This window comes from Oryctolagus cuniculus, chromosome 6 (assembly GCF_964237555.1).
Source record: "Oryctolagus cuniculus chromosome 6, mOryCun1.1, whole genome shotgun sequence".
Classification (NCBI taxonomy): Eukaryota; Metazoa; Chordata; class Mammalia; order Lagomorpha; family Leporidae; genus Oryctolagus; species Oryctolagus cuniculus.
Window position 1 is genome coordinate 28,119,684 of NC_091437.1, and position 27,788 is coordinate 28,147,471.

A 27,788-nucleotide genomic window follows, 5' to 3' on the forward strand; every position below is an offset into this window, starting at 1 on the left:
GGTTGAGCCAATTTACACTCCCACCAGCAGTGTTTGAGAGTGCCCTTTACCCCACCCTACACCCTCACCAACACTGGGTATTATCATTCTTTTTAATATTTACCATTTTGATAGTTTAAAAAAAATGGTGTCTCATTTTAATTTGTATTTCTTTAATAGGAAGGTTTAATATTTTTTTCATCAGTTTAATATTTGTTTGCATTCCTTTTTTGATCTATCATTTCATGTCCTTCACCCATTTTTCTATTGAAGTGTTTGTGTCCTTTTCTTACTGGCTATTAAGGCTTTTGTATATTAAATATATCCAGAGGATTGGAATTATCTTGAATGGAGTTTTTTGTGCCTACCCAGTGTCATAGTGAGTTTATGGTTATTTTAAAGCTATTTTCCTGGAGCATAAGATCCAAAGATACTTTACCCAGCTTTCTGTTTGAGCTCAGTGTTTTGAATTGATAGTTTATACAGATTAAAGAAAGGAAGCATTATTGCTTGACCTAACTTGAATTATGTGCTTTGGATTACTTTTCTGTAAAACCTAGATAGTAAGACCTGATGAGAGCCTGTTCATTGTTTTGGATTGGCTTTGTAAAAAATTATTGATTTATTTATTGAATGCAAAATAAGTTTGCATAATTTTTATATAGACATCTGAAAGAAAAAGATTCCCCATTTTAATACTTAAATATTAAATTGATAGTCAATCCTTTAAAAAAAATTTTTTTTTTCAAGGCCATTTGGATATGGTTCGCTTTCTTCTTGAAGCTGGTGCAGATCAAGAGCACAAAACAGATGAGATGCACACTGCCTTAATGGAGGCTTGCATGGTAATTTTAAATTGCATTCACTTGAGATTTTATGGGAAGGAAAGGTCATATGTTCTTAAGCCTTTGTGAATTATTAGCTAATGTTTGATTTCTATAGTTTCTTGATTTGATTTTAAATTAAACAGTTAATGCTTGAGTATCTGCTTTTTGAAGAGGACAGTAAAATGTACTCCTAAAGTTTTATATTTGGCGTTGGGGATATTATTGATTAAACTTTAATTTTGAGATCATAGACCTATTTATAATGCTTTTAAAGGTTTATGTTAAACTCTTGTGCAGATTGATGTCAAAATATATTGACTTTATACTATATGAATGTCCTAAAAACATGTAATTGATTATTAAGGATAATCTGGGATTACATTTTTAATCTACATGATATGTGTCAAAGAGCATAATCACCTTTAATGCTATCAATCCAGAAATCATTTTTCATCTTCCTTTGTAAGCACATGGATATCATACATTTATGTGAATCTGTAAAGAGTACGTTAAATCCAAAGAAATTCAGAGTGTTCTGCGAAGGTTTTAAGGCATATTTATTTAATCATGAGAAAATTACCTGGTAGTATAAATGTTTTTGAGATGTGAATAAGTAAGTTCATTGTTAGCTGTGTTATCTTTTTTAAAGATATATTTATTTATTTGAAAGTCAGAGTTATACAGAGAGAGAGAGGTCTTCCATCTGATGGTTCACTCTCCAGTTGGCTGCAACGGCCGGAGCTGCGCCGATCTGAAGCCAGGAGCCAGAAGCCTCTTCTGGGTCTCCCATGCAGGTGCAGGTGCAGGGGCCCAAGGACTTGGGCCATCTTCTACTGCTTTCCCAGGCCATAGCAGAGAGTTGGATCGGAAGTGGAGCAGCTGGGTCTCAAACTGGTGCCCATATGGGATGTGGACGCTTCAGACCAGGGTGTCAACCCACTGCACCACAGCGCCGGCCCCTGCCTGTGTTATTTTATTGGCTACTGTTGTATAACAAATCACTTAAGACATAATGGCTTAACAACCACTTAACTTATGGTTCAATGGGTCAATTGGATTGTTCTTTTGCTGGTCTTCCTTGGTGGTTAGTTTCTCATGTAGTTGCCATCAGATAATGGTTGGGTGAAATTTCTAAATTGACTTAATTTATATGCCTGGCACCTTGGTGGAGATCACTGGAAGACTGAGACCTCAGACCAGGGGCAGTCTCTTCATGTGACTTGGGTTTAAGTTTGCTGGATCCTAAGTATTAGCATTCCAAGAGGGATTGAGAACTGGCACAATATCATTTCTGCTAAATTCTGTACATTAAAGCAGTCATGAAGCAGCCCAGGTTCCAGGTAGGGAATTGGGAATAAAGTTCTTTTCTTGATGAGTGCTTTATAAAATGTACTTGTTTGTTTATTATATATTTATGAGGCAGGGCCAGCGCTGTGGCTCAATAGGCTGATCCTCCGCCTTGCGGCGCCGGCACACCGGGTTCTAGTCCCGGTCAGGGCGCCGGATTCTGTCCCGGTTGCCCCTCTTCCAGGCCAGCTCTCTGCTGTGGCCCAGGAGTACAGTGGAGAATGGCCCAAGTGCTTGGGCCCTGCACCCCATGGGAGACCAGGATAAGCACCTGGCTCCTGCCTTCAGATCAGCGCGGTGCGCCGGCCGCAGCTGCCATTGGAGGGTGAACCAACGCCAAAGGAGGACCTTTCTCTTTGTCTCTCTCTCTCACTGTCTAACTCTGCCTGTCAAAAAAAAAAAAATATATATATATATATGTATATATATATATATATTTATGAGGCAGAGAGAACTTATGTCTACTGCCACACTAGCCAGAAACCCACAGTGGCTGGGGCTGGGTCTGATTGAAGCTGGAAGCCAGGAACTAAATGCAGGTCTCTTATGTGGGTGGCAGGAACCCAGCCACTTAAGTTGTCATGTGTTGCCTTCCAAGGTTCACATTAGCAAAAGGTTGCAATCAGAAGCACAGCCAAGACTTGAACCCAGGCACTATAATATGGAACCTGGGCATCCCAGTCAGCCCCCTTAACCAAGAAGCCTATTGCCTACTCTTTGATGAGGGTGTTTGATAGAAAATTTATAGCCCTTTTGCACTATTCCTAAGAATCTGCCATCATGTAATGCTATGTTTCTGAATGAGGTATCTTTGTATCATTGTTTTACCAAGAATATAACAATATTTTATGGTAATCAGTAGAGTACATTTAGGAAAATGAGGTAACAACCTATATAAACAGTTAACAGTAGAAAGATTTAATTTATTTGCTTAATTATTCTTCTAAATAACTGATTGCAGAGTAAATTAGAAACATGTTTTTGAAAAACTTTTTCAAACTGTTGGAAATGATGGATTAAAGTATTTAATATATTTTTATATATAATATAAAATTTAATATAGCACAGGGCCGGCATTGTGGTACAGTGGGTTAGGCCACTGCCTGCGATGCTGGCATCCCGTAATGGGCACTGATTTGAGTCCTGGCTGCTCCACTTCCAATCTAGCTCCTTGCTAATGCTCCTGGGAAAGCAGTAGCAGCTGGTCCAAATACTTGGGCCCCTGCCACCTAGGCTCTTAGCTTGGGACTGGCCCAGCCCTGGTCATTCTGGCCATCTGGGGAGTGAACCAGAAGATAGGAAATTTCTCTTGCTGTCTCTAACTTTGTCTTTCAAATAATTGAAAAACAAAAAACAAAAATAACTTAGTATAATTCACGTACAGTGAACTGCTGTATATCAAGTGTATAGCTTGAAATTTTATATGTATATGTAGACTTGTAGTGACCAGATCAAGATACTGTATCCCAGAGGGCTACTTACACATCCTCTGCCTCCTTTTAAGAGTACCATGATTCCAACTTCTGTCACCATGATTAGTTTTTCTGTTTTTGATGATATAATTCATAAATATGCTTTTGTACCTGACATCTTTAACTCAACATTATATGTATAAGATTACTCATATTTCATTTTATAGTAGTTTGCCCTTTCATTTTTGTGTGGTATTACATTGCATAAATCTGCTACTATTTCCTTTATACAGTAACTATGATGGATTTTTATTTCCAAATGTTCAGAATAAAAATGTTGTGAACATTCTTGTTTATGTCTTTTTGATTAGCATAAGTGATTGTATATTTAGGAGTAAAACTGATAGGTGGGAAGTTTTTTTTTTAATCAAAGAATTTATTTATTTATTTGAAAGAGTTACAGAGAGAAAGAGCAAGACAGATCTGCTCACCACAACAACCACCCAGATCTCTTCTGTCTTTTAATTGTTTTGTTTAGACCATTTATATTTAAGATAATTATTGATATAGGTTTTTAAAATTTGTATTGTGTCAGAGTTTTTTTCCTTCATTTTTTTTTTCTTCAAAGATTTATTTTATCTATTTGAAATAAAGAGTTACAGAGCGAGGTAGAGGCCAGAGAAAGAGGTCTCCCATCCGCTAGTCCATTCTCCAAATGACGACAATGGCCAAAGCTGAGCCGATCGAAGCCAGGAGCCAGGAGCCTCCTACATGCCCGCCATGCGGCTGCAGGGGCTCAAGGACCTGGGCCATCCTCTACTGCTTACCCAGGCCATAGCAGAGAGCTGGATCGGAAGTGGAGCAGCCTGAACTCAGCTGGCTGCCACATGGGATGCCAGCACCACAGGCTGGGGCGCTGTTGTGCCACAGCGCCAGCCCCTTCCTTCATTTTTAATTTTATTTCCTTAGTGTATCATTAATAGTTATTTTGAGGTCCATTTCTGCTAATGCCTATATTTGGTTCACTTTTTTTTTTTTTTTTTTCTTTGACAGACAGAGTGGACAGTGAGAGAGAGAGACAGAGAGAAAAGTCCTCCTTTGCCGTTGGTTCATCCTCCAATGGCCGCCGCGGCCAGCGCGCTGCGGCCGGCGCACCACACTGATCCAATGGCAGGAGCCAGGTACTTATCCTGGTCTCCCATGGGGTGCAGGGCCCAAGCACTTGGGCCATCCTCCACTGCACTCCCTGGCCACAGCAGAGAGCTGGCCTGGAAGAGGGGCAACCGGGACAGAATCCGGTGCCCCGACTGGGACTAGAACCCAGTGTGCCGGCGCCGCAAGGCAGAGGATTAGCCTAGTGAGCCGGCCTGGTTCACTTTTTTTTTAAGATTTATTTGTTTATTTGAAAGTCAGAGTCAGAGAAAGGAGAAGAGAGAGAGAGAGAGGAAGAGGGAGAGTGAGAGAGGTCTTCCATGTGCTGGTTCACTCCCCAATTGTCCGCAGTGACCAGAGCTGCACCGATCTGAAGCCAGGAGCCCCTTTGGGTCTCCTACACGAGTGCAGGGGTCCAAGGACTTGGGCCATCTTCTACTGCTTTCCCAGGCCATAGCAGAGAGCTGGATCACAAGTGGAGCAGCTGGGACTCAAACCAGTGCCCATATGAGATGCTGGTACTGCAGGCGGCAGCTTTATCTGCTGTGCCACAGTGCCAGCCCTTGATTCACTTGTAGTATTCCTTTCATTATTTCATACCTTGATTGTAAGTCACTTTTTCCTCTGATGTCTGCTAACTTTTCTTTTATTGTAAACCATACCTTGTAAGTGTAACCTTTTAGAAGCTCTGGGTTATGCTGTCCTTCTTTTAAGACGGTTTTTAAGATTTACTGGCCGGCGCCGCAGCTCAATAGGCTAATCCACCCGTGGCGCCAGCACCCTGGGTTGTAGTTCCAGTCGGGGCGCCAGATTCTGTCCCAGTTGCCCCTCTTCCAGGCCAGCTCTCTGCTGTGGCCCGGGAGTGCAGTGGAGGATGGCCCAAGTCCTTGGGCCCTGCACCCGCGTGGGAGACCAGGAGAAGCACCTGGGTCCTGCCATCGGATCAGCGCAGTGCGCCAGCTGCAATGCAATCGTAGTGGCCATTGGGGGGTGAACCAACGGTGAAGGAAGACCTTTCTCTCTGTCTCTGTCTCTCGCTCTCTCACTGTCCACTCTGCCTGTCAAAAAGTAAAAAAAAAAAAAAAAAAAAAAAAAAGATTTATTTATTTGAAAGGCAGAATTACAGAGAGGCAGATACAGAGAGAAATCTCCCATCCATTGGTTCCCTCCCCGAATGGCCTCAGTGGCTGGAGCTAGGCTGATCCAAAGCCAGGAGCCAGGAGCTTCATTGAAGTTTCCCACGTGGTTGCAGGGGCCCAAGCCCTGGGCCATCTTCCACTGCTTTCACAGGCCACAGCAGAGAACTGGATTGGAAGTGGAGCAACTGGGTCTCAAAATGGCACCTGTATGGAATGGCAGCAGTGCCAGCGGCAGACTCACTTGTTACGCCACAGTTCCAGCTCCAAGACTGTTAAATTTTGTTCCGGCAAACAACTGAATTTGCAGTGGATCACATTGATCCTGATGAGGCTTGATTTCAATTTTGCCCCTATTCCTATTGTGTGTTCCATTAGTCCTTGGGGATGGCCTTCTACCATCTCAGCTGAAAGCCACGAGTTTGCCAAGGTCTGTCCATTTTGGCTGAGCTAATAGCTCTTCTCTTCTAGGCATCCTAGAGTCTCATTTTTGGTGTGCTCACCTCAGGAGTTATGTAAATATTTGAAAAGTATTTTATAGAGATTCAGGATTCCTACTCTGTATTTTCTCTCTCTCTCTCTTTTTTTTTTTTTTTGGGGGGGGGCACCCTGCCAGTAGTCCCTAGATCCTAACTATCTTCGCTGCCTTGTATTCTGATCTTTTTTCCTTTATCCCAGCAAAATGTTCACTATGTGTGGACTATGTTTCCCATGGCCACAGTTTGGAAGATGCCACTAGGAAGAAAGCTGAAATGAATTTCGGCTTCGTTTCCTGTGCTGCTTTCAATGATACAGCCCTAGCTTGGCTGCTATAATGCCCCCAAACAGTTGCTTTATGTGACATTCTTCATAAAGTTCATGAAAAATGTGTATTATCAAAACTATGCATGGGTTTCTAAAACTTTTTTGCAACAAAATAAACTTTTTGTTTTCCTTAACTTTTTGAAGTATCCTCATGTTATTTTTAGCTGTTATAGTTGTTTATCGTAGATTAGTCTTATTTCCATTACTTTTCCATAGCAAAAAGCAGTCAGAAAATTAACTTTTTTTATTATTTTATTGTTTAAAAATATTTATGTATTTATTTGAAAAGTCAGAGTTAACAGAGAGGCGGGGGTGTAGATGGTGGTGGAAGAACAGATCCTCCATCTACTTGTTTACTCCCCAAATGAGTGCATTGACCCTGGTTGGACAGGTCTGAAGCCAGGAACCAGGAGTTTGATCCGAGTCTCCTATGTGGTTGGCAGGGCCTAGGTACTTGTACTGTCTACAGGTGCAATGGGATGCTTGCATTGCAGGCAGTAGCTTCACCTACTGTACCACAATCTGGCTCCTGAAAAACAATTTTAATGAATGCTGATATTAGACCTCTAAGATTGCATTATTTTTATTTCTTCTTTTCTTTTTTTTCCTTTGGCAAATTAATATTGCTAGTTAATATCAAAAAGTGCCTAGTACGATTCTTCTTCTTTTTTTAAGATTTGTTTTACTTATTTGAAAGAGTTATAGAGAGAGGTCTTCCATCCGATGGTTCACTCCCCAGATGGCTGCAAAGGTTGGAGCTGCGCTGATCTGAAGCCAGGAGCCAGGAGCTTCCTCTGGGTCTCCCTTGCAGGTGCAGGGGCCCAAGGACTTGGGCCATCCTCTACTGCTATCCTAGGTCATAGCAGAGAGCTGAATCGGAAGAAGAGCAGCCAGGACTAGAACCCATATGGAATGCTGGCACTTCAGCATTAGAAATGTATTTCAGATATGAAGTAACTCAGTAATTTTGTTTAAAAATGTTTTATATATACCTTTTTTTTTTTTTTTTTTTTTTTTTTTTGGTCAGGCAGAGTGGACAGTGAGAGAGAGAGAGAGAGAGAGAGAGAAAGGTCTTCCTTTTGCCATTGGTTCACCCTCCAATGGCCGCTGCGGCTGGCGCACCACGGCCAGCACACCACGCTGATCCGATGGCAGGAGCCAGGTACTTCTCCTGGTCTCCCATGGGGTGCAGGGCCCAAGCACTTGGGCCATCCTCCACTGCACTCCCTGGCCACAGCAGAGAGCTGGCCTGGAAGAGGGGCAACCAGGACAGAATCCGGCACCCCGACTGGGACTAGAACCCGGTGTGCCAGTGCCGCAAGGTGGAGGATTAGCCTAGTGAGCCACAGCGCTGGCCTTATACTTTTAAAATATGTAATCGTCTATATTTAGTATTGTATCAAAAATTAAATTTAGCTATTTAGTAGATATAATGCAACTTTTGATGGCTATTGAAGTTTAACATTAAATTAAACTTTCTTTAATGAGAGAATTAACCTTATAAAGAATTTTTTTCCATACTTAGTATTTTCTTTTCAGTAGCAGTATTTTGGTTACTTTGAAATATAAAACAACACAGGGGGGCTGGTGCTGTGGCAATTTGGGCTACACCTCCACCTGCAGTGCTGGCATCCCATATGGGCATTGGTTCGAGTCCCGGCTGCTCTGCTTCCCATTCAGTTCTCTGCTATGGCCTGGGAAAGCAGTAGAAGATAGCCCAAGTTCTTCGGATCAGCCCAGCTTTTGCCGTTGTGGCCTTTTGGGGAGTGAACCATCAGATGGAAGTCCTCTCTCTCTCATCTCTCTCTCTTTCTCTCTCTCTCTCCCCTCTCTCTCACTTCTCTCTGTCTCTCCCTCTCCCTCTGTCTCTACCTCTCTCTAACTTTGCCTTTCAAATAAAGAAATAAATCTTAAAAAAAAGAAAAAAACAACAACATAGCATCATACTTTATATGCCACAGTTAACCTCATGGCTTTCATAAATATTGAAGTCAAGTATTTGAAGTTCTTTAGAGAAGAGTATTTATGGTGATGGAGGGATTGAATGGTTACCTTCCAATAGAATGTTTTATTGTTAATAGCAATTAACAGATGGGCCCATAATAAAATTATTTTTAAATATGTTAGATATTTATTTTTACACTTCTGTAAAAGCCTTTGCCTCATTGCAACAAGCTGTTGTGATGAAAAATATTAGGTAGTATCCGTTCACAGGGGTTTATCTTAGGTACAAAATTCCAGTGGTAATGACCTCACAGTGCTTGTTGTATTATATTTCTTGTTAAACCTTTGTTTCTAAAATAGATGTAATACAGTTTCTGTACTGGAACATGACACCTGAATTTGATTGTATGACCTAGCAGTATATAAACAGTAATTAATTTGAGATACCATGTGGATTTAAGTTTTTGCTTCAAAGTTTGTGTAAATTAAGAATTATGATTGGATGACACCAAGTCCAATTCTTTGGAAGATTTTGGGCTTGCTCAAAAGTAAGGTAAAATAATTTAAAAATATTAATTGATTTTTGGTAAGACTCAGATAAGCATGCTAATAAATATGCCATGTAAGCTAAAACTTACCTGTTTTCTGTGTTCAATCTGTTCTCCCACTTAAAATATCTCTCCTTTTTGCTTTACTTCTGAAAATCTGCAGGATGGACATGTAGAAGTGGCACGTTTACTTTTGGATAGTGGTGCTCAAGTAAACATGCCTGCAGATTCATTTGAGTCTCCATTGACGTTAGCTGCCTGTGGAGGACATGTTGAATTGGCAGCTCTACTCATTGAAAGGGGAGCAAATCTTGAAGAAGTTAATGATGAAGGTTATACTCCCTTGATGGAAGCTGCTCGAGAAGGACATGAAGAGATGGTGGCACTGCTCTTAGCACAAGGTAAGGCAGTTTTACTGCTTTAGAAAAATCAATTTGTTTTGCATTTTTTTGGTCAGTATCAGTGAAGTTACTACAACTAGAATATTTTTTGGCATTGATGATAAAATAAATTCTGAAGAGAGCTACAGAGCAGAGAAAGTAGAGATGATACTCACATTTCAGAACACTAATATCCTTAGAAGTCGCCTGCAGTTATTTTTATCTGTTTTTATACTTTCTTAGGAGCAAATATTAATGCCCAGACAGAAGAAACCCAAGAAACTGCTCTTACCTTGGCTTGCTGTGGAGGATTTTCTGAAGTTGCAGACTTTCTGATTAAGGCAGGGGCTGACATAGAACTTGGCTGCTCCACACCTCTGATGGAAGCGTCTCAGGAGGGACACCTGGAGTTAGTTAAATATTTGCTGACTGCTGGTAAGTGGCTTTAAAATGTCTTAGAGTACAAAAAGACAAATACAAATAATACTTCACTTACATGTGGAATCTAAAAAAGTTGAACTCTTAGAAGTAGAGAAAAGTATAATGCTGCCCAAGTCTAAGGGTCGAGTCAAAGTGTATAGATGTGAAAAGAGAAGAGTAATTTTTCTTTAGATAGGAAGAATAGGTGTACTGATCTGTTGCATAGCATGATGTCTGTAGTTAATAACAAATCTATCTTTCAAAAGTGCTGAAAGGGATACTGCATTCCATTTCAGAATATCTGTGTTCTAGTCCTGGCTTCATTTCAATTCCAGCTTCCTGCTAATGCACAGCCTGTTGATGGTGACTTGACCCAGCCCTAGCCATGAGCATTTGGGGAGTGAACCAGCAGATGGAAGATGAAATGTCATTTTGTTCTTAAAGCTGTTTATATGAAATATGTTCCTTTTATTTAAATTTTTTAAAAAAGAAAGTGAGGAAGGGGGTGAAGGTAGGAGAGGAAGCTAGAGAGCGTACACTGGTTCACTCCCTAAATGGCCACTACAGCCAGGTCTGGGCCAGGCCAAAGCCAGGAGCCTGGAATTCATCCTGGTCTCCCATGTGGATGGCAGGGGCCACAAGCACTTGGGCCATCTTGTACTGCCTTCCCAGGCACCTTAGCAAGAAGCTGGATCAGAAGCAAAGTGAACAGGACTCAAACCGGTGTTCCTGTATGGGATGCTGACATTGCAGGCAGCAGCTTAATTTGCTATGCCGCTATACTGGCCCAAGTTGGAAGATATCTGCCTCTTCATCTTTCTGTGTGTTAGACAAAAATGGGGGGAAAAAAAGTAGACTGAATTTTCTCATCACAAAGAAATGATAAGTATGTGAGGTGTTGAGTGTTAACTAACTTGGTTTATTCAATCTGCAGCATATACATATTTTATAATATCTCATTGTACTCCATAAACACATGAGAGGTCTTCAAAATGTTTGTGGGAAATGAATTAAAAGATGATGTAGGGTACACATTCAACGAGCAATTAATACGCTGGTTAGTACACCTGGATCCAATGTCAGAAAGAGTACCTGTGTTCCATTCCTGACTCAAGCTTCTGATTCCAGCTTCCTGCTAATATGACCCCAAAAGGCAGCAGTGATGGCTCAAGTATTTGATTTCATCCCTCTTGGGAAACCTGAATCAAATTTCTGACTCCTAGCTTCAGCCCAACTGGCCATTGTGGGCATTTGAAAATTTAAATCACTGGATAGGAGCTCTATATGTCTCTGCCTCTCAAAAAAAAAAAAAAAAAAAAAGATTTTCCACAAACTTTTTGAACCTCCCTTGTATGTAGTTGTCAGTTAAAAATAAAAATTAAAATCACCTTTTGTATTGCTTTCTTAACTTTAACAAATTAACTTTTTCATTTTTATAGAAGTTGGAAGATGGCCTCACAATTTAACTTTTCTTCTTTAGACTCCTAAATCTCTAAAAATTGTTATTTTATTTTTAAAATTGTATTCATTTTATTTGAAAGAGTGACAGAGTGGGGAGGTCAGAAAGATATCTTAAATCGGCTGGTTTTGCTCCCCAAATGCCACAGTCGCCAAGGCTAGGCCAGACTGAAAACAGGAGTTGGGAACTCCAATCAGATACCCTACTTGGGTAGTAGGAACCTAAGTACTAGGGTCATCCTCTGCTGTCTCCCAGCATATTAGCAGGAAACTGGATAGGAAGTGTGGAGTAGCTGGGACTAAACCAGTCACTTTGATATGGTATACTAGTGTCCTAAGCAGTAGCTTAGCCTGCTGTGCCACAATGCCTGTCCTTAAAAACAAAAAGTAATTTCAAGAAAGATTTTTTTATTGTTGCTAATGTTTGCTTAATGACCGTAAATTTTTTCATTCACTTGTTTCCATTAATGGTTTGTGGCATCTGAGAGGGGGAAGGTAGTTCCTTTTAGTTAGTTCCTATTAATAAGAAGTAAGAGATGACATTGTAGAGGTTATAATTTGGTACCTTTAAACCTGCTCATATTTTTAACATTTCTAAGTCATCTCAAAAAAGAAAAAAAGGAACAGGTAGAATTTTTTTTTAATTTATTTTATTTTGCAGCCTTTTTTTTTTTTTTAAATTTGACAGAGTTATATACAGTTAGAGAGAGAGACAGAAAGGTCTTTCTTCCGTTGGTTCACTCCCTAAATGGCCACCACGGCTGGCGCTGCGCCAATCCAAAGCCAGCAGCCAGGTGCTTCCTCCTAGTCTCCCAAGCGGGTGCAGGGGCCCAAGCACTTGGGCCATTTTCCATTGCCCTCCCAGGCCACAGCAGAGAGCTGGACTGGAAGAGGAGCAACCGGAACTAGAACCCGGCGCCCACATGGGATGCCAGCGCCGCAGGAGGAGGATTAACCAAGTGAGCCAAGGCGCTGGCCCCATTTTGCAGTCTTTAGTTTTAAAATATTTGTGTTTGGGGACATCATACATAAATAAATCTTCAAAAATAAATTCAGTAAAATACTGAATTTACTTTATTCATTGTTAAGTAGTGGTAAGCAATAATTATTTTTACATAAGATATTTGTAGTTTTATAAGATATGCCAGAGAAAGATTCATCTAGATGATGTAAATCTTTATATGTCCTTTGGAAATAATATAGAATTGATACATATTAAATAATATAGAATTGATATATATTAAAACTTGATACATAAATTTATATATAAAGGAAAATATTTAGCATAACTTTATTCATTTTTGGGGGGTTTTCTTTTTTTTTAAGATTTTATTTATTTGAGAGTTAGAGTTATAGACAGAGAGAGGGAGAGACAAGAGAGAAAGGTTCCAATGGTTTACATCCCACATGGCTGCAAGGGCCAGAACTGGGCCAATCCAGAGCCAGGAGTCAGGAGCAGGAGCTCCTTGTCTCCCACGTGGGTACAGGGGCCTAAGGACTTGGGCCATCTTCTACTGCTTTCCCAGGAACAGAAGAGAGCTGGATTGGAAGTGTAGCAGCCGGACTCAAACTGGTGCCCATATGGGATGCTGGCACTGCAGCCAGCAGTTTTACTCACTGTACCACAGCACCAGCCCCTATCTTTTTATCTTTACTTTAAAATTTATTTATTTATTTGTAAGGCAGAGTTAGAGAGAGAGGGAAAGACAGAAAGGTTTTCCGTACACTGGTTCACTCTCCAAATGGTCACAATGACCTAGGCTGGGCCAGGTGAAAGCCAGGAGCTTGGACTCCATCTGGGTTTTCCAGGTTGGTGACAGGGACCCAAGCACTTGGGCCATCTTCTTCTGTTTGCCCAGGCACATTAACAGGAAGCTGGATGGGAAATGGAGCAGCCAGGACTCCAGCTGGGTCTCATAATGGGATGCCAATGTTGCAGGCAGCAGCTTAATCACAGCATCAACTCCTCTTCCCAAATATTTTTAAAATAAGAAATAAATAAGTGGGCATTTGGCCTAATGATTAAGATATCTGCATCTCAGAATAGAGGATCTGGGTTTGATGCCTGGCCCTGGCTCCTAATTCCAACTTCCTACTGTTATATGCCCTGGAAAGCAGCAGTGATGGCTCAGATAATTAGATTTCTGCCACTCAGTGGAAAACTTGTATTTTATACCCAGCTCCTGGCTTGCCCTGTCCACGGAAAAGCATTTTGGGAGTGGGACAATAGATAGGAGTTTTGTCTGTTTCTGTTTCTTTGCTTTTCTAATAGATCTTAAAAAACAAACTAAAAGAACATATAAATGTTCATTAAGAAATTATTCATGGGACTAGGGTTATGGGGGAGTGGGTCAAGCCACCACTTATGATGCTAGCACCACATGTTTGAGTGCTGGTTTGAGTCCTAGCTTCTCTGCTTTTAATTCAGCTCCCTGCTAATGTGCCTGAGAAGGCAGCAGAAGATGGCCCAAATACTTAGGCTCCTGCCACCCATGTGGGAGATCTAGATGGAGTTCCTGGCTTTCTAGCTTTGGCTTGGCATAGCCTGAGCTGTTGCAGGCATCTGGGGAGTGAACCAGCAGATGGAACATCTCTCTCTGTGTTTCTTCCTCTCTGCATTTCAAATGAATAAATAAACCGTTAAAAATAATTCTCAATTCTTGTTACCTCTATTAATTATAGTGAGAAATACTAAACACATTCTTGTGGGTAATGAAACTAATGCAGTGCTGTTATCTAACATCCATGTAGTAACAAAGCTAATAGTGATAGAATCAGCATTTCAGCTTAGAACTCCTGTCATTGTTTTTTTGTTTTGTTTCATCACCATTGATTCTCATATTTAGTTCCTTTTGCTGATTTGAAGTATGTAGTTCTCAGAACTATCTTAGGGGTTTCAGGCTGATTTATTTACATTAAGTTCTTATAGTATAGAGCTAAAGAAAAATCCAATAGGTCTTTTAATAAATTGCTTTTACAATTAAAAACATTTTAAAAATCTTTGTTATGGCATTTTTCCCCCAAATATATAGAGTACATAGAATAAGGAATCCTAAGATCCCATTACCCACTTTTAACTGGGTGATGTTTAATTTATTCCATCTATGGGTGTTTATTATTCCATCTATAGTCCTCCACATCTCTTACTTATTTTTTAAAAGATTTATTTATTTGAAAGGCAGAGTTACAGAGAGAGAGAGAGAGAAAAGAGAGAGAGATATCATCTATCTGCTGGTTCATTCCCCAAATGGCTGCGACAGCTAGAGCTGGTCTGGTCCGAAGCCAAGAGCTTCTTCTGGGTCTCCCACATGGGTGTAGAGGTCCAAGGACTTAGGCCATCCTCTGCTGCTTTTCCAGGCACACTATCAGGGAACTGGATGATTGGCAGCAGAGCAACTGGGACTTGAACTGGCACCCATATGAGATGTCAGAACTGCAGATGATAGCTTAACATGCTGCGCTACAGTGCCGCCCTTCCCTTATTTTTATGAAGGATTTTTTTTTTTTGCTTGTTTACTTGAAAAGCAGAATAACAGAGAGAGAGAGAAAGAGATCTTCCATCACTGCTTCACTCTCCAAATGGATGTAATACCTGGATCTTGTCCAGGAGCCTGAAACTATGTATAGGTGTTCCTTGAAGGTGGCAAGGGTCCAAGTACTTGGGCCATCTTCTGCCTTCCCAATACAGTAGCAGTGAGCTAGATGAAAAGCAGAGCAACCTGGACTCAAACAGATGCTCCCAAATGGAATACTGGCTTTGCAAGCTATGGCTTAACCCACTGTGCTGCAATACTGACCCTTTGAAATTATTTTGATTTAAAATAAACATTTTTGAGTTTTAATTTTGTATAATTTGAAAATAAGTTATTTTAGAGTTTTATGAAGTTATCAGCAAGGAGCCAGCACTGTGATGTAGTAGGTTAATCCACCTGGGGCACCCACATCCCATATTGTTATTTAACAACCCATATAGTTATTTAAGCAAATATCCAACCAGTTTTCATATTTTCCTGGTAGTCTTAGAAACATGTATATTTATATGTTTGTTTTAATCAAGATTCAAGTAAAATTCACATAATCACTGTAGCTAAATATGTTTCTTAAGTCTCTCAATCTGTGGGCTTCCTTTCATCATTCATTTTACTGAAGATTTTTGGTTGAAGAACTGGAGTGCTTATCCTTTAGGCTTCCTAGAGTGTAGAATTTATTTGCTGATTATATCTCTGTGATTTCATATAATTTGTTTTACTGTCCCTTGGATTTTCTGTAGATTAGTAATTAGATATAGACTAGTCAGGTTTGATTTTTTTTTTAATTTTAATTTTTTTAAAAGATTTATTTATTTTACTTGAAAGAGTTACACAGAGAGAGGAGAGGCAGAGAGAGAGAGAGAGTGGTCTTCCATCTGATGGTTCACTCCCCAATTGGCTGCAACGGCCAGAACTGTGCCAATCCAAAGCCAGGAGCCAGGAGCTTCTTCCAGGTCTCCCACACAGGTGCAGGGGCCCAAGGACTTAGGCCATCTTCTACTGCTTTCCTAGGCCATAGTAGAGAGCTGGAAAGGAAGTGGAGCTGCCAGGTCTTGAACCGGTGCACATATGGGATTCCAGCGCTTCAAGCCAGGGCATTAACCCGCTGCACCACAGCGCCAGCCTCTGTTTTTATTATCTTAAAAATAGTATTTGTGTACTGTGTTTAGAAGATAATGAATGTTTGTTCCTCTTTTTTTAATATTATTAGCCATTAATGATTGTTGCTTAGATCCATTAATTCACTAAGGTTTACACTAAGGTAATTTTCTATTTTTATTATTCCTTTCTTGTTTATTTTCTGGAGTATGTCTCTAAAGAGAAACACCCTCATCAACTATTTGTTCTTGAGTACAGATTATATAGGAATGGCAGAATAAGTGTTTGATTATTTTCCTCTTTTATTTACCAGTTTCCAAAATAATGAGGTAGTTCTGTAACATCTTCCAAAGGTGACTACTGATGTGGTTTTCTTTGTTTTTAAATTGAACATCACTTTGAACTTTTGAATTTAAATATAATGATTTTAATTCATCACAGTTCTTTTTGATGCAGACATCTTCTGATAAAGATCTAACAGTTTCAGTATCTTTGGTCACTGAGTTTAGCTCCTAATCATTTTGATATGACCTCATAGTGTCTGGTAGTTTGATTACTTTCTGTTATAGCAAAGTGCTCCAGGCTCATCTTGTACAGTTTGTGCTCCCTTTTTGAAATCAATCATTTCTCTAAGAAGCCTTAATTTCATTTTGTAGGAAATCGTACTAACAGCCATAATCTAAGATAGAAATGCCATTTCTGCTTAGTCTGACACTGTCTTCAGACCTTTTTAGAAGGTCAGGATTAGGAAATGTGTTTTTTCATGGATAAAATGCATCATTAATTCATGTTCTTTCAGTTCAGAATTATGGGGGTTTTATTTGTCCTCAACAGTATTTATATTTATGTTTTCTTTTATTAATTGTACCAGATATTCTGATTCACCGAGTACTCATTTGATTTATACCACATATTCACAGTAATACAAACCAGTACTACCACCAACATGATTTCTGAAAACTGTTTAATATTTTTTGCTTTTTCAACTCTTTTATTCCTTGAGGTATATCTTGCTATGGATCATAGAGGCAGATTACTGTGTTTTAAAATAATTTGGTTTGGTTCTTTCTGTAAGGCTATAAGTTTTTAAGAAGCATATTTAAAGGAAAATTAGAATACTTAAAATGCATCCTGATGTTTTTGCATTTAGAATTTTTCAATTTCTCCAGTTTGTAAAATTGTACTAATATAGTTTTACAGTTCACAAAGTAAACATATGATTGTTTTCTGTTTGCTAGGGGCTAATGTGCATGCTACAACAGCAACAGGAGACACGGCCTTAACCTATGCTTGTGAAAATGGACACACAGATGTTGCAGATGTTTTACTTCAAGCAGGGGCTGATTTAGTAAGATATTTTAAGTATTTTTGCATAAATGTTAATATATTTAACATTTAGAAAACACTAATGAAGATGTTTTTGCATACTTCATACAAAATAACTTTTAAAAAGCTTGGCTATTTGTCCTAGCTGTTGCATATTATTAAATACATTTTAAAATACCTAGTGTTTATATCTATTATCAGGTTGATGAACCATAATAATTTACTTAATTGTTAAACTTTTAACTTGGTTTTTATTTTTTACCATTATAAGTACTGTTAGATTTAATAACTTCATGTTCATAACTGTTTCCTTTTTCTTCTTTTGAATTATTTCACATATTGATTTTAAATTTTAAAAATAGATTACCTATTCCATACTTTTGCTATCTGTTGAGAGATGTTTCCATTTTAATATTTTCCTGATAATAAGAGGCTATAGCTGTTCTTAATAGAAAATCTAGAAAGTATGGGAAAGTATAATAATTTTGATATTTAGAACCTATAAATAAGTATTATAACGTCAAGCTGTATTTAGGATAGAGCAAAGAAATAGTTCTCATGAAAAATAAGACATATCAGAGAGTAATCTAAGTAGATCAATCTCTTGTCCTGAGAAAAAGGGACGTAATTTTTACTAGCTTTCCCTTTCAAGGCAGTACCATCTTTGTTGTCCCCCAGTCTTTGCTGCTACTTCCTAGTATCTTTTTCGGGCTTCAGTGTTTCCTCTGTTGACTTTCAGATAGAACACTGTCCATCCCCTATGCATGGAGTGGGGATGGATTTCATTCCTGGTATCCTAAAGTGTGTTGTTGAGGTTTAGGTTTGCTAATTCTTAAGATTTGTTTTTCTGTGGAATTTTTTTTAAAGATTTATTTTATTTATTTGAAAGTCAGAGTTATATAGAGAGAGGAGAGGCAGAAAGAGAGGTCTTCCATCAGTTGGTTCACTCCCCAGATGGCCACAACAGCTGGAGCTGCACAGATCCGAAGCCAGGAGCTTCTTCCGGGTCTCCCACGCAGGTGCAGGGGCCCAAGGACTTGGGCCATCTTCTACTGCTATCCCAAGCCATAGCAGAGAGCTAGATAGGAAGAAGAGCAGCCAAGACTAGAACCCATATGGGATGGTGGAACTTGAGGCCAGGGCTTTAACCCACTGCACCACAGCACTGGCCTCTATGGAATTTTAAATGGAATTAAATGCTGTTGTTTCTTTTTTTTTATTTATTTATTTATTTATTTATTTTTGACAGGCAGAGTGGACAGTGAGAGAGAGAGACAGAGAGAAAGGTCTTCCTTTGCCGTTGGTTCACCCTCCAATGGCCGCCGCGGCCGGCGCGCTGCAGCCGGCGCACCGCGCTGATCCGATGGCAGGAGCCAGGAGCCAGGTGCTTTTCCTGGTCTCCCATGGGGTGCAGGGCCCAAGCACCTGGGCCATCCTCCACTGCACTCCCTGGCCACAGCAGAGGGCTGGCCTGGAAGAGGGGCAACCGGGACAGAATCCGGCGCCCCGACCGGGACTAGAACCCGGTGTGCCGGCGCCCCTAGGCGGAGGATTAGCCTAGTGAGCCGCGGCGCCGGCCTAAATGCTGTTGTTTCTATTTGTTAAAATATTCTGAACCAAGTTGAGATAGGATATTAGTGATAGTTTAGAAATATTTTATGTAACAATTTGGTTTTATTACTTCCTCAGATGAAACTGAGAAGTTTAAGGCCTTTTGGTTTGAATGTGTGGTAGGCATAATTTAGAACTTGAATTTAAAAGAAATATCTAGAAATTTTCTTAATTATTGCCTTTTAAAAATTTGTAGCCACAGCTCACGATAGACTTGAGCATTTTCATGTAGATCTTCAAAATTGGTGCATGTTCTCATTGTGTATTTGAAATGGTTGTTTGAAACTTCATTTTTTCTAGTCTAAACCAGTTTAAATCGAAACTATTTATCGATATTTCTAGTTTGTGCATTTAATATATTTTATATATTAGAGAACAGTAGAAAATGGGTTACATTTTGGCTCATTGATGTAATAGCTTGTCTAACTTTAATAATTACATAAATTTGAATAATAAAACTCATAGTATTTAAAACTTTTGTACTAGTTTAATATTCTTCTTCTTTTTTTTTTTTTTTTAAGATTTATTTGTTTGTTTGAAAGTCAGAGTTACACAGAGAGAGAAGGAGAGGCAGAGAGAGAGGTCTTCCATCCACTAGTTCACTCCCAGTTGGCCGCAATGGCAGGCGCTGCGACGAGCTGAAGCCAGGAGCCAGGAGCTTCTTCCGGGTCTCCCACGCGGGTGCAGGGACCCAAGGACTTGGGCCATCTTCTACTGCTTTCCCAGGCCATAGCAGAGAGCTGGATCGGAAGTGGAGCAGCCGGGTCTCGAACCAGTATCCATATGGGATGCTGGCACTGCAGCCGGCAGCTTAACCTGCTATGCTGCAGCACCAGCCCCAAGTTTAATATTCTTAATTATATCACTTTAAATGGTATTTTTGGAAATAAAAAAATTAAATGAAATATAAAGTTGCCCGTTAATTCCAGAGTTTTTTGAAAGATCTTCCTTATTAACATGCTGAATCATTTTAACTACTCTCTAATAGAGTCTTGAACAAATTAGTCAGTCCATGCCTTCCTGCTATGTGCATTTCATATTACTACAACAGTGAGAATCATTGTATATGGAAATAAAGATTATTCCTTTTTATGTATTTTCCATTTCTGCCTAGCCTTTGTTTACTGAGCCCAGGTTTTTTGTTTTTGTTTTTCTAGGATTTGGTGTAATTATAGGTATAATATGGTATAAACCAGTTGTAAGAAAGTTTTTATTAATGACACTTAGGCATTCCTAGTACATATTAAGATTTTATTTATTTGAAAGAGTTTGATATAAAGAGATCTTCCATTTGCTAGTTCACTTTCCAAATAGCCATAATGGCTGGGACTGGACCAGGCTGAAGCTAGGCACTTGAACCTCCATCCGGGTCTCCCATATGTGTAGCAGGGGTCCAGGCCATCTTCCACTGCTGTCTGGGGTGCATTATCAGGGAGCTGGATGAGAAATGGGACATCTGGGACTTAGTTGTTCATATGGGAAGCTGACATTGCAGGTGGCAGCTTAACTTGCTGTACCACAATACTGGCCCCAATACATAGACTCTAAAGGAAATTTTTTTAAGATTTATTGATTTTATTTGAAAGGCAGAGAGAGAGAGAGAGGTCTACCATCTGCTAGTTAGCTCCCCAAATGGCCGCATCGGTAGGATCTGGGCCTGTTTAAAGCCAAGAGCTTGGAGCTTCTTCCAGGTGTCCCACACAGGTGCAGGGGCCAAAGACTTGGGCCATCTTCTACTGCTCTTTAGGCCATAGCAGAGAGCTGGATCAGCAAGCAGAGCAGCTGGTACTTGAACTGGTGCCCATATGGAATGCCTGCACTGCAGGCGGCGACTTTACCCCCTATGCCACAGTGCCGAGCCCAGAAAATATTTTTTAAAAGGTCTTTGTAAACCACTTGTGTTTTTCTGAAAATAATTTTACATATTATCAATGTCCTTGTAAAATTTTTGCTGAGCTACTTGATCAAAAATAACCAATAAATACCACTTCAAAACTGAAAGTGATCAACTCCCGTAGTATTTTTGAGTCACTGCTGTACTGTCCTGTATTACTCCAGTGTTTTTTTTTTTTCCCAATTACTGAATTTTAGGACAGGAAACAAAGTTTTGATATTTCATACTTGGTCAAAGTGGTTATAGCTTAACTTATTTACCACAGTCTTTTCTTTAGTCCCTCTTCATTATGAATTCTTGAAGTTCAAGATGGAGAACTTCCATATGGTTAACTGTTCAACAGTATAATTTGGATTATAAAGCACTACTCTACTTCTTTCTTTTACTTGTTTTTAATTTTGACCTACTTTGACGTTCATGTTTTCCTGTTCCATGCCCAAGAATTTTATTGTTATCTACAGTAACTATAACTTGTTGATGAAATATGACTCCATCATGGCAGGTTTTTCAAAGACCCTAATGATAGTATGAATAGTCACTTATGTTTAGGTAACAACATTGTGTTAACTAACATTTTAGAGGTGATTTCCGTATTAAAACTTTGATATATTTGTTAAGAGAGAAGACATATTTGTCATCTGTAGAATTTCCTGTATTTATAAATAAAGCTGAAGTTGGAGTGAGAGGAAGAACAGTATGTAAATCAGATAAATATTCCTTCCCTATAGTTTTTTGGCCTTTCATTTCTAGAAGGGGTATACCACAGTATTACTGATCAGTAGGTTTTGAACTCAAGGAATGTTTTCCCATAATAAACAGCTAATATAGATATTAGATGAAGTAAACACATTCTAGTTATATATTCATACAAAGAAATTTTGTGATCTCGTTTAGCATTTTATAGACCTGCATTGCTATTCAAAAATACATCAACTATAAAGAAATGCTTGTGAAAAATAATCCTGTATCTGAAGATAAGTTTAATGAGTGAGAAAGACTGTACTTCATTGTTTAGAAAACACTGCCACCAAACATTAGAAAAGGCACCTAAGTGTTCATCTTGGATATCAAATCACTGACTTATGAGCGAACACTTGCCTCACTATTTTAATAAATGAAATTTAATGTAATCTTCTGGGCTATTTTGCCAAGGTCATGTAAATGTTATTAATTTAAGATTTGGAAGGGAAACAGTATAGAATAGCATTCTTGTCCTGGAAATTTCTAGAAAGTTGGATTCTTATTTTGGCTCTTCTGGTTGTCTTTGAGCAGATCTCTTAAATTCTCTAGACTTCTTTTCATTTTTTTCCTCCTCTTGATTTTTCTTTTTTAGTAAGGGGTTTGGAGCAGGTATTTCTTAATAATGTAGTTAAATTTTAAGTATATTATTTATTTATTTTTAAAGATTTAATTTATTTATTTGAGAGGCAGAGAGGTTTTTCATCCACTGGTTCACTCCCCAGATGGTTGCAACAGCTGGAGCTGTGCTGATTCGAAGCCAGGAGCTTCTTCTGGGTCTACCATGCAGATGCAGGGGTCCGAGGACTTGGGCCATCTTGTACTGCTTTCCCAGGCCACAGCAGAGCTGGATCAGAAGTGGAGCAGTAGGGACTTGAACTAGCGCCCATATGGGATGCTGGTGCTGTAGACTGGGGATTTAACCCGTGGCACCACAGTGCTAGCCCCAAATATATGATTTCTTTTTTTTTTTTTTGAAAGACAGTTACAGAGAGAGGTAGAGACAGAGAAAGAGGTCTTCCAACTGCTGGTTCACTCTACAGATGGCTGCAATGGCTGGAGCTATGCTGATCTGAAGCCAGAAGCCAGGAGCTTCTTCCAGGTCTCCCACGTGGGTGCAGGGGCCCAAGGACTTGGGCCATCTTCTGCTGCTTTCCCAGGCCATAGTAGAGAGCTGGATTGGAAGAGGAGCAGCTGGGACTGGAACGGGTGCCCCAATGGGATGTCGGTGCTTCAGGCCAGGGCTTTAACCCGCTGTGCCACAGCACCAGCCCCAAGTATATGATTTCTAGAGAACCAGTTAACCCAACTACCTGTCTGGAATTATTAGGTAGATTAGATGATCTTGAGTTCTTTGTTAACTCAAAGATGAGTAAAGTACGATGAGATCCCAAAGAAAATGAATTTTTAAGATATCAGTACTAATAATGATAAGTGTTAAATAAGTTATTCCCTTCAAATCTTTGTATTTAGATATATTATAAATTACCCCAAACATAATTATTTTTGGAGTTATTTATAATGAGCTATTGGCAGATTTAGATTTTCTTTATTTACATGTTTAGTTTTATTTGAAAGGCAAGGAGAGCATGATCAGATCTACTATCCACAGATTTACTCTCCATATTCTCAAAAACGTGAATACATTTCTTCTTTATTTCTTTTAATGGAATGATTTCATTTTAATTTTCAAATCTCTGATCATTGTCCTTAAGTTTACTTTATCTAAAAAAATAAAATAAAATTCACTGTGTTCCCAAAGCTTCAAGGAAATAGAAAACAGAAGTAACATTTCTTTCTGGAAGAGTGTTCAGACATCATTTGGAAATTGGGGGGACTGGCTCTATGGCATAGTGAGTAGAGCTATCACCTGCAGTGCCAGAACCCCATATGAGCGCCATTTTGAGGCCCAGCTGTTCTACTTCCTATCCAGCTCTCTGCTATGGCCTGTGAAAACAGTGGAAGATGGCCCAAGTCCTTGGGCCCCTACACCCATGTAGGAGGCCTGGAAGAAGATCCTGGCTCCTGGCTTCAAATTGCTGCAGCTCTAGCTGTTAGGGCCATTTGGGGAGTAAACCAGTGGTTGGAAGACCTCTTAGTCTCTCTCTTTGCCTCTGCCTCTTTGTAACTCTACGTTTCAAATAAATAAATCAGTCTTAAAAAATTTGAGAATGTTAAATTTTTTTTTTTTTTTTTTTTTTTTGACAGGCAGAGTGGACAGTGAGAGAGAGAGACAGAGAGAAAGGTCTTCCTTTGCCGTTGGTTCACCCTCCAATGGCCGCCGCGGCCGGCACGCTGCAGCTGGCGCACCGCGCTGATCCGATGGCAGGAGCCAGGAGCCAGGTGCTTTTCCTGGTCTCCCATGGGGTGCAGGGCCCACGCACCTGGGCCATCCTCCACCGCACTCCCTGGCCACAGCAGAGAGCTGGCCTGGAAGAGGGGCAACCGGGACAGAATCCAGCGCCCCAACCAGGACTAGAACCCGGTGTGCCGGCGCCGCTAGGCGGAGGATTAGCCTAGTGAGCCGCGGCGCCGGCGAGAATGTTAAATATTTTATAAATTTATATAAGAATCAAATTAATTTCAAAATTTTTTATCTTTAAATTATTTATTTTAAATTTTTTTGTATTTGAAGAACAAAGAGAGAAATAGTTTCCCCATCTGCTGGTATACACCCTAAATGTCGGCTATAGCTGGGACCATGTTGGGACCAAACCTTGAGACCTGGGAACTCAATACAAATTTCCCATGTAGGTGGCATGAATCCTGTTACTTCAGTCATTATTGCTGTTTCCCAGGGTCAGCGTTAACAGGAAGCTAAAATCAGGAGCTTGGTATTGAACTCAGATACCCTCATATGAAAAACATGTTTTGCCTGTTTTGATTTTAAAAAATCAACTAGAGGAGCCCGATGTGGCCTACCGAGTAAAATTGCTACTTGTGATGCAGATATCCCATATAGGCACCAGTTCGAGTCCATTTGGCTAAATGCCCTTCTCTAGGTGATTTTTTTTTAAGATTTACTTTTATTTACTTGAAAGGCAGAGTTACAGAGAGAAGGGGAGAGGCGGAGAGAGAGGAATATCTTCCATCTGCTGGTTCATTCCCCAACAGGCTACAACAGCCAGGGCTAGGCTAGGCTGAAGCCAGGAGTCAGGAGCTTCTTCCAGGTCTCCCATGTGGGTGCAGGGGCCCAAGCACTTGGGCCATCATCTGCTGCTTTCCCAGCAAATTAGCAGGGAGCTGGATCGAAGTGGAACATCCAGGACTTGAACCAGCACTCATGTGGGATATTGGCATTGCAAGCAGCAGCTTTACCTGCTAGGCCACGTCAGACCCTCTAGTTGGTTTTTTAAAGTCAATTTTTTTTTAGATTTTATTTATTTATTTGAAAGGTAGAGAAAAAGGTCTTCTATCCACTAGTTTACTTCCTAAATAGCCACAATGGCTATAGCTGGGCTGATCTGAAGCCAGGAGCCAGGAGTTTCTTCTAGGTCTCCCACATGGGTGCAGGAGCCCAAGCACTTGGACCATCTTCCACTGCTTTCTTGAGCCATAGCAGAGAGCTAGATCTGAAGAGGAACAGCCAGGACATGAACCGGTGCCTACATGGGATGCCAGCTTAGCATGCAGAGGCTTAGCCTACTATGCCATGGCACCAGCCCCCTAAAGTCAAATTTTCAGTTAGGGTAAGTTGTCTGCATTCAGAAAGACAAGGAGATTAATGTATTTTCTACTACAAGATTTTCATGAATTACTTTATTATACCATTGTCATAGTTTAATAACATTTAAATTCTATTTTGTCACCCTTTTTCTTAAAGTTGTTTACCTTTTTTCATTCTTTTTAAACTTAGGAAATACAGTCTTAGTGTACAGTATTTACATTTGTTATATCTGAGGAAAAAAAATGAAAAAAAGATGCGGGTGTGGGGTGCCCAAGTATTGTGACACATCAGGTTAAGCTGCAGCTCGTGATGCTTGTTTTAAGTTCCAGCTGCTCAGCTTCTGAGCCAGCTCCCTGCTAATGCATCTGAGAAAGCAACCAGTTGAAGGTGACTCAAGTCCTTGCCTCCTGCCCCCATGTGAGACTAGGTTGGAGTTGCAGGCTCCTGGCTTCAGTCTGCTCCAGCCCCAGCCATTGTGGCTATTTGTGGAGTGAACCAAAAGATGAAAGATACCTTTCTCTCTTCTCTCTCTCTCTAATTCTTGTCTTTGAAATAATAAATGAATCTTTTAATAACAAAATTTTTTTTTTTGACAGGCAGAGTGGACAGTGAGAGAGACAGACAGAGAGAAAGGTCTTCCTTTACTGTTGGTTCACCCTCCAATGGCTGCCGCGGCCAGGCGCACCCGGCACACCGCGCTGATCCGATGGCAGGAGCCTGGTCTCCCATGGGGTGCCCAAGTACTTGGGCCATCCTCCACTGCACTCCCTGGCCACAGCAGAGAGCTGGCCTGGAAGAGGGGCAACCGGGACAGAATCCGGTGCCCCGACCGGGACTAGAACCCAGTGTGCCGGCGCCACAAGGCGGAGGATTAGCCTAGTGAGCTGCGGCGCCGGCCAATAACAAATTTTAACAAGATTTAAATAGGAGCCAACATCATGGTGTAGTGGGTAAAGCTGCCACGTGCAATGCTGTCATCCCATAGGATCCCGGTTCAGGACTAGGCTGCTTTTCTTCTGATCCAGCTCCCAGCTAAAGTGCTTGGGACCCTGAACCCAAGTGGGAGAGCTGGAGGAGGCTTCTGGTTCCTAGCATCATCCTGGCTTAGACCTGGCTGTTGAAGCCATTTGAGGAGTGAACCAGCAGATGGAAGATCTCTCGTTCACTCTGTAACTCTTTGAAATAAACAAATAAACCATTTTTTTTAAAAGATGTAAATTTGTAATCTTAAAACCAAAGTGCTACTAAAATTCCAGATAGCAGACGCATTAAACTCAGAAGGATGTGTTACAAGGTTAAAAAGCTGACCCAGCATCCTTTTCTTGTAAAGGTTGAGGAAAAGGTAAAGTGTAACTATAGACTTTTTTAGAAAAATTTACAAGTAATCAGAACAAAAACAATCTATTGAATTCTGTTAAAGGGCAGAGACTTTTGAATAAGATTCAGAATGAAAGTCTAACAAATGCTGTTTTCAGGACATAAACCTAAAGCAAAATGAGAGTGAAAGAGTAAACAAAAAGAAGATAGAAAAAAAGTTATGTCAGGCAATATAAATATCAGACAATGGAATTTTGAGCCAAAGTATTTTCAGAGGGTATTCCTCTAACTGACAAAAGTTACTTATCAATAACTTAACAATCTACCCTCCAAATAAAATAGAAAACTGTAAAATTATAAGGAAAATGATCACATACATGTTTTTAGTGGTAGGACTTTTTTTCTCATTCTTCCCTATGAAACTGATAGTTCTATCAGATATAATTGTTAAAAATAGAAAAATTAGGGTTGATATTGAAGTACAATTGGGCCGGCGCTGCGGCTTACTTGGCTAATCCTCCACCTGCGACACTGGCACCCCAGGTTCTAGTCCCAATTGGGGTGCCGGATTCTGTCCCAGTGGCTCCTCTTCCAGTCCAGCTCTTTGCTGTGGTCCTGGAAGGCAGTGGGGGATGGCCCACGTGCTTGGGTCCTGCACCCGCATGGGAGACCAGGAGGAAGCACCAGGCTCCTAGCTTTGTAGCAGCCATTTGGGGGGTGAACCAATGGAAGGAAGACCTTTCTCTCTGTCTCTCTCTCTTTCACTAACTCTGCCTGTCCAAAAAAAAAATTTTTTTTTTGATGTTGTGGTACAGTAGGGTAAACAATGATCCCATATCAGAATACAAAGTTTGAGTCCTGACTGATACGCTTCCAATCCAGCTCTCTGCTAATGAACCTAGGAAAGCAGTAGAAGATGGCCCAAATGTGTAGATAGATCCCTGCCTTCCTTGTGGGAGGCCTGGATGGGATTTTAGGCTCCTGGCTTCAGCCTGGCCCAACCCTAGTGGTTGTGGCCTTTTGGAGAGTGAACCAGCAGATAGGAGATTGTTTCTCTGCTTTTAAATAATAACATAAATTTTTTTAAATAGAAACATTGTTTTAATGTTACAGATAACTTTCTGTTTCCAGTAAATGTACTTTTTTCTAATAAATGGAACATTATAAAAATTGTACATGTTTCAGGCCACAAAAAATTCC

The 27,788-nt window shown here is 40.2% G+C and overlaps 1 protein-coding gene across 8 annotated transcripts in view; it reads left to right on the top strand.

Moving 5' to 3' along the window:
• Positions 1 to 27,788, top strand: part of ANKHD1 (ankyrin repeat and KH domain containing 1) — a 146,805-nt gene that overhangs the window by 62,458 nt on the left and 56,559 nt on the right. For 7 of the 8 annotated variants that reach the window (XR_007918974.2, XR_011389767.1, XM_051844279.2 and 4 more), the window contains exons 7-10: positions 730 to 824; positions 9,313 to 9,550; positions 9,773 to 9,964; positions 17,274 to 17,383. Coding sequence is in view for 6 of the 8 variants with exons in the window: in XM_051844279.2 (XP_051700239.1) it covers positions 730 to 824; positions 9,313 to 9,550; positions 9,773 to 9,964; positions 17,274 to 17,383 (635 nt within the window). In the remaining 2 variants the exon portion in view is untranslated. Of the gene's footprint in view, positions 1 to 729; positions 825 to 9,312; positions 9,551 to 9,772; positions 9,965 to 17,273; positions 17,384 to 19,493; positions 20,069 to 27,788 lie in introns of those variants that run through there. The other variant, XM_051844283.2, reaches the window with a different exon arrangement.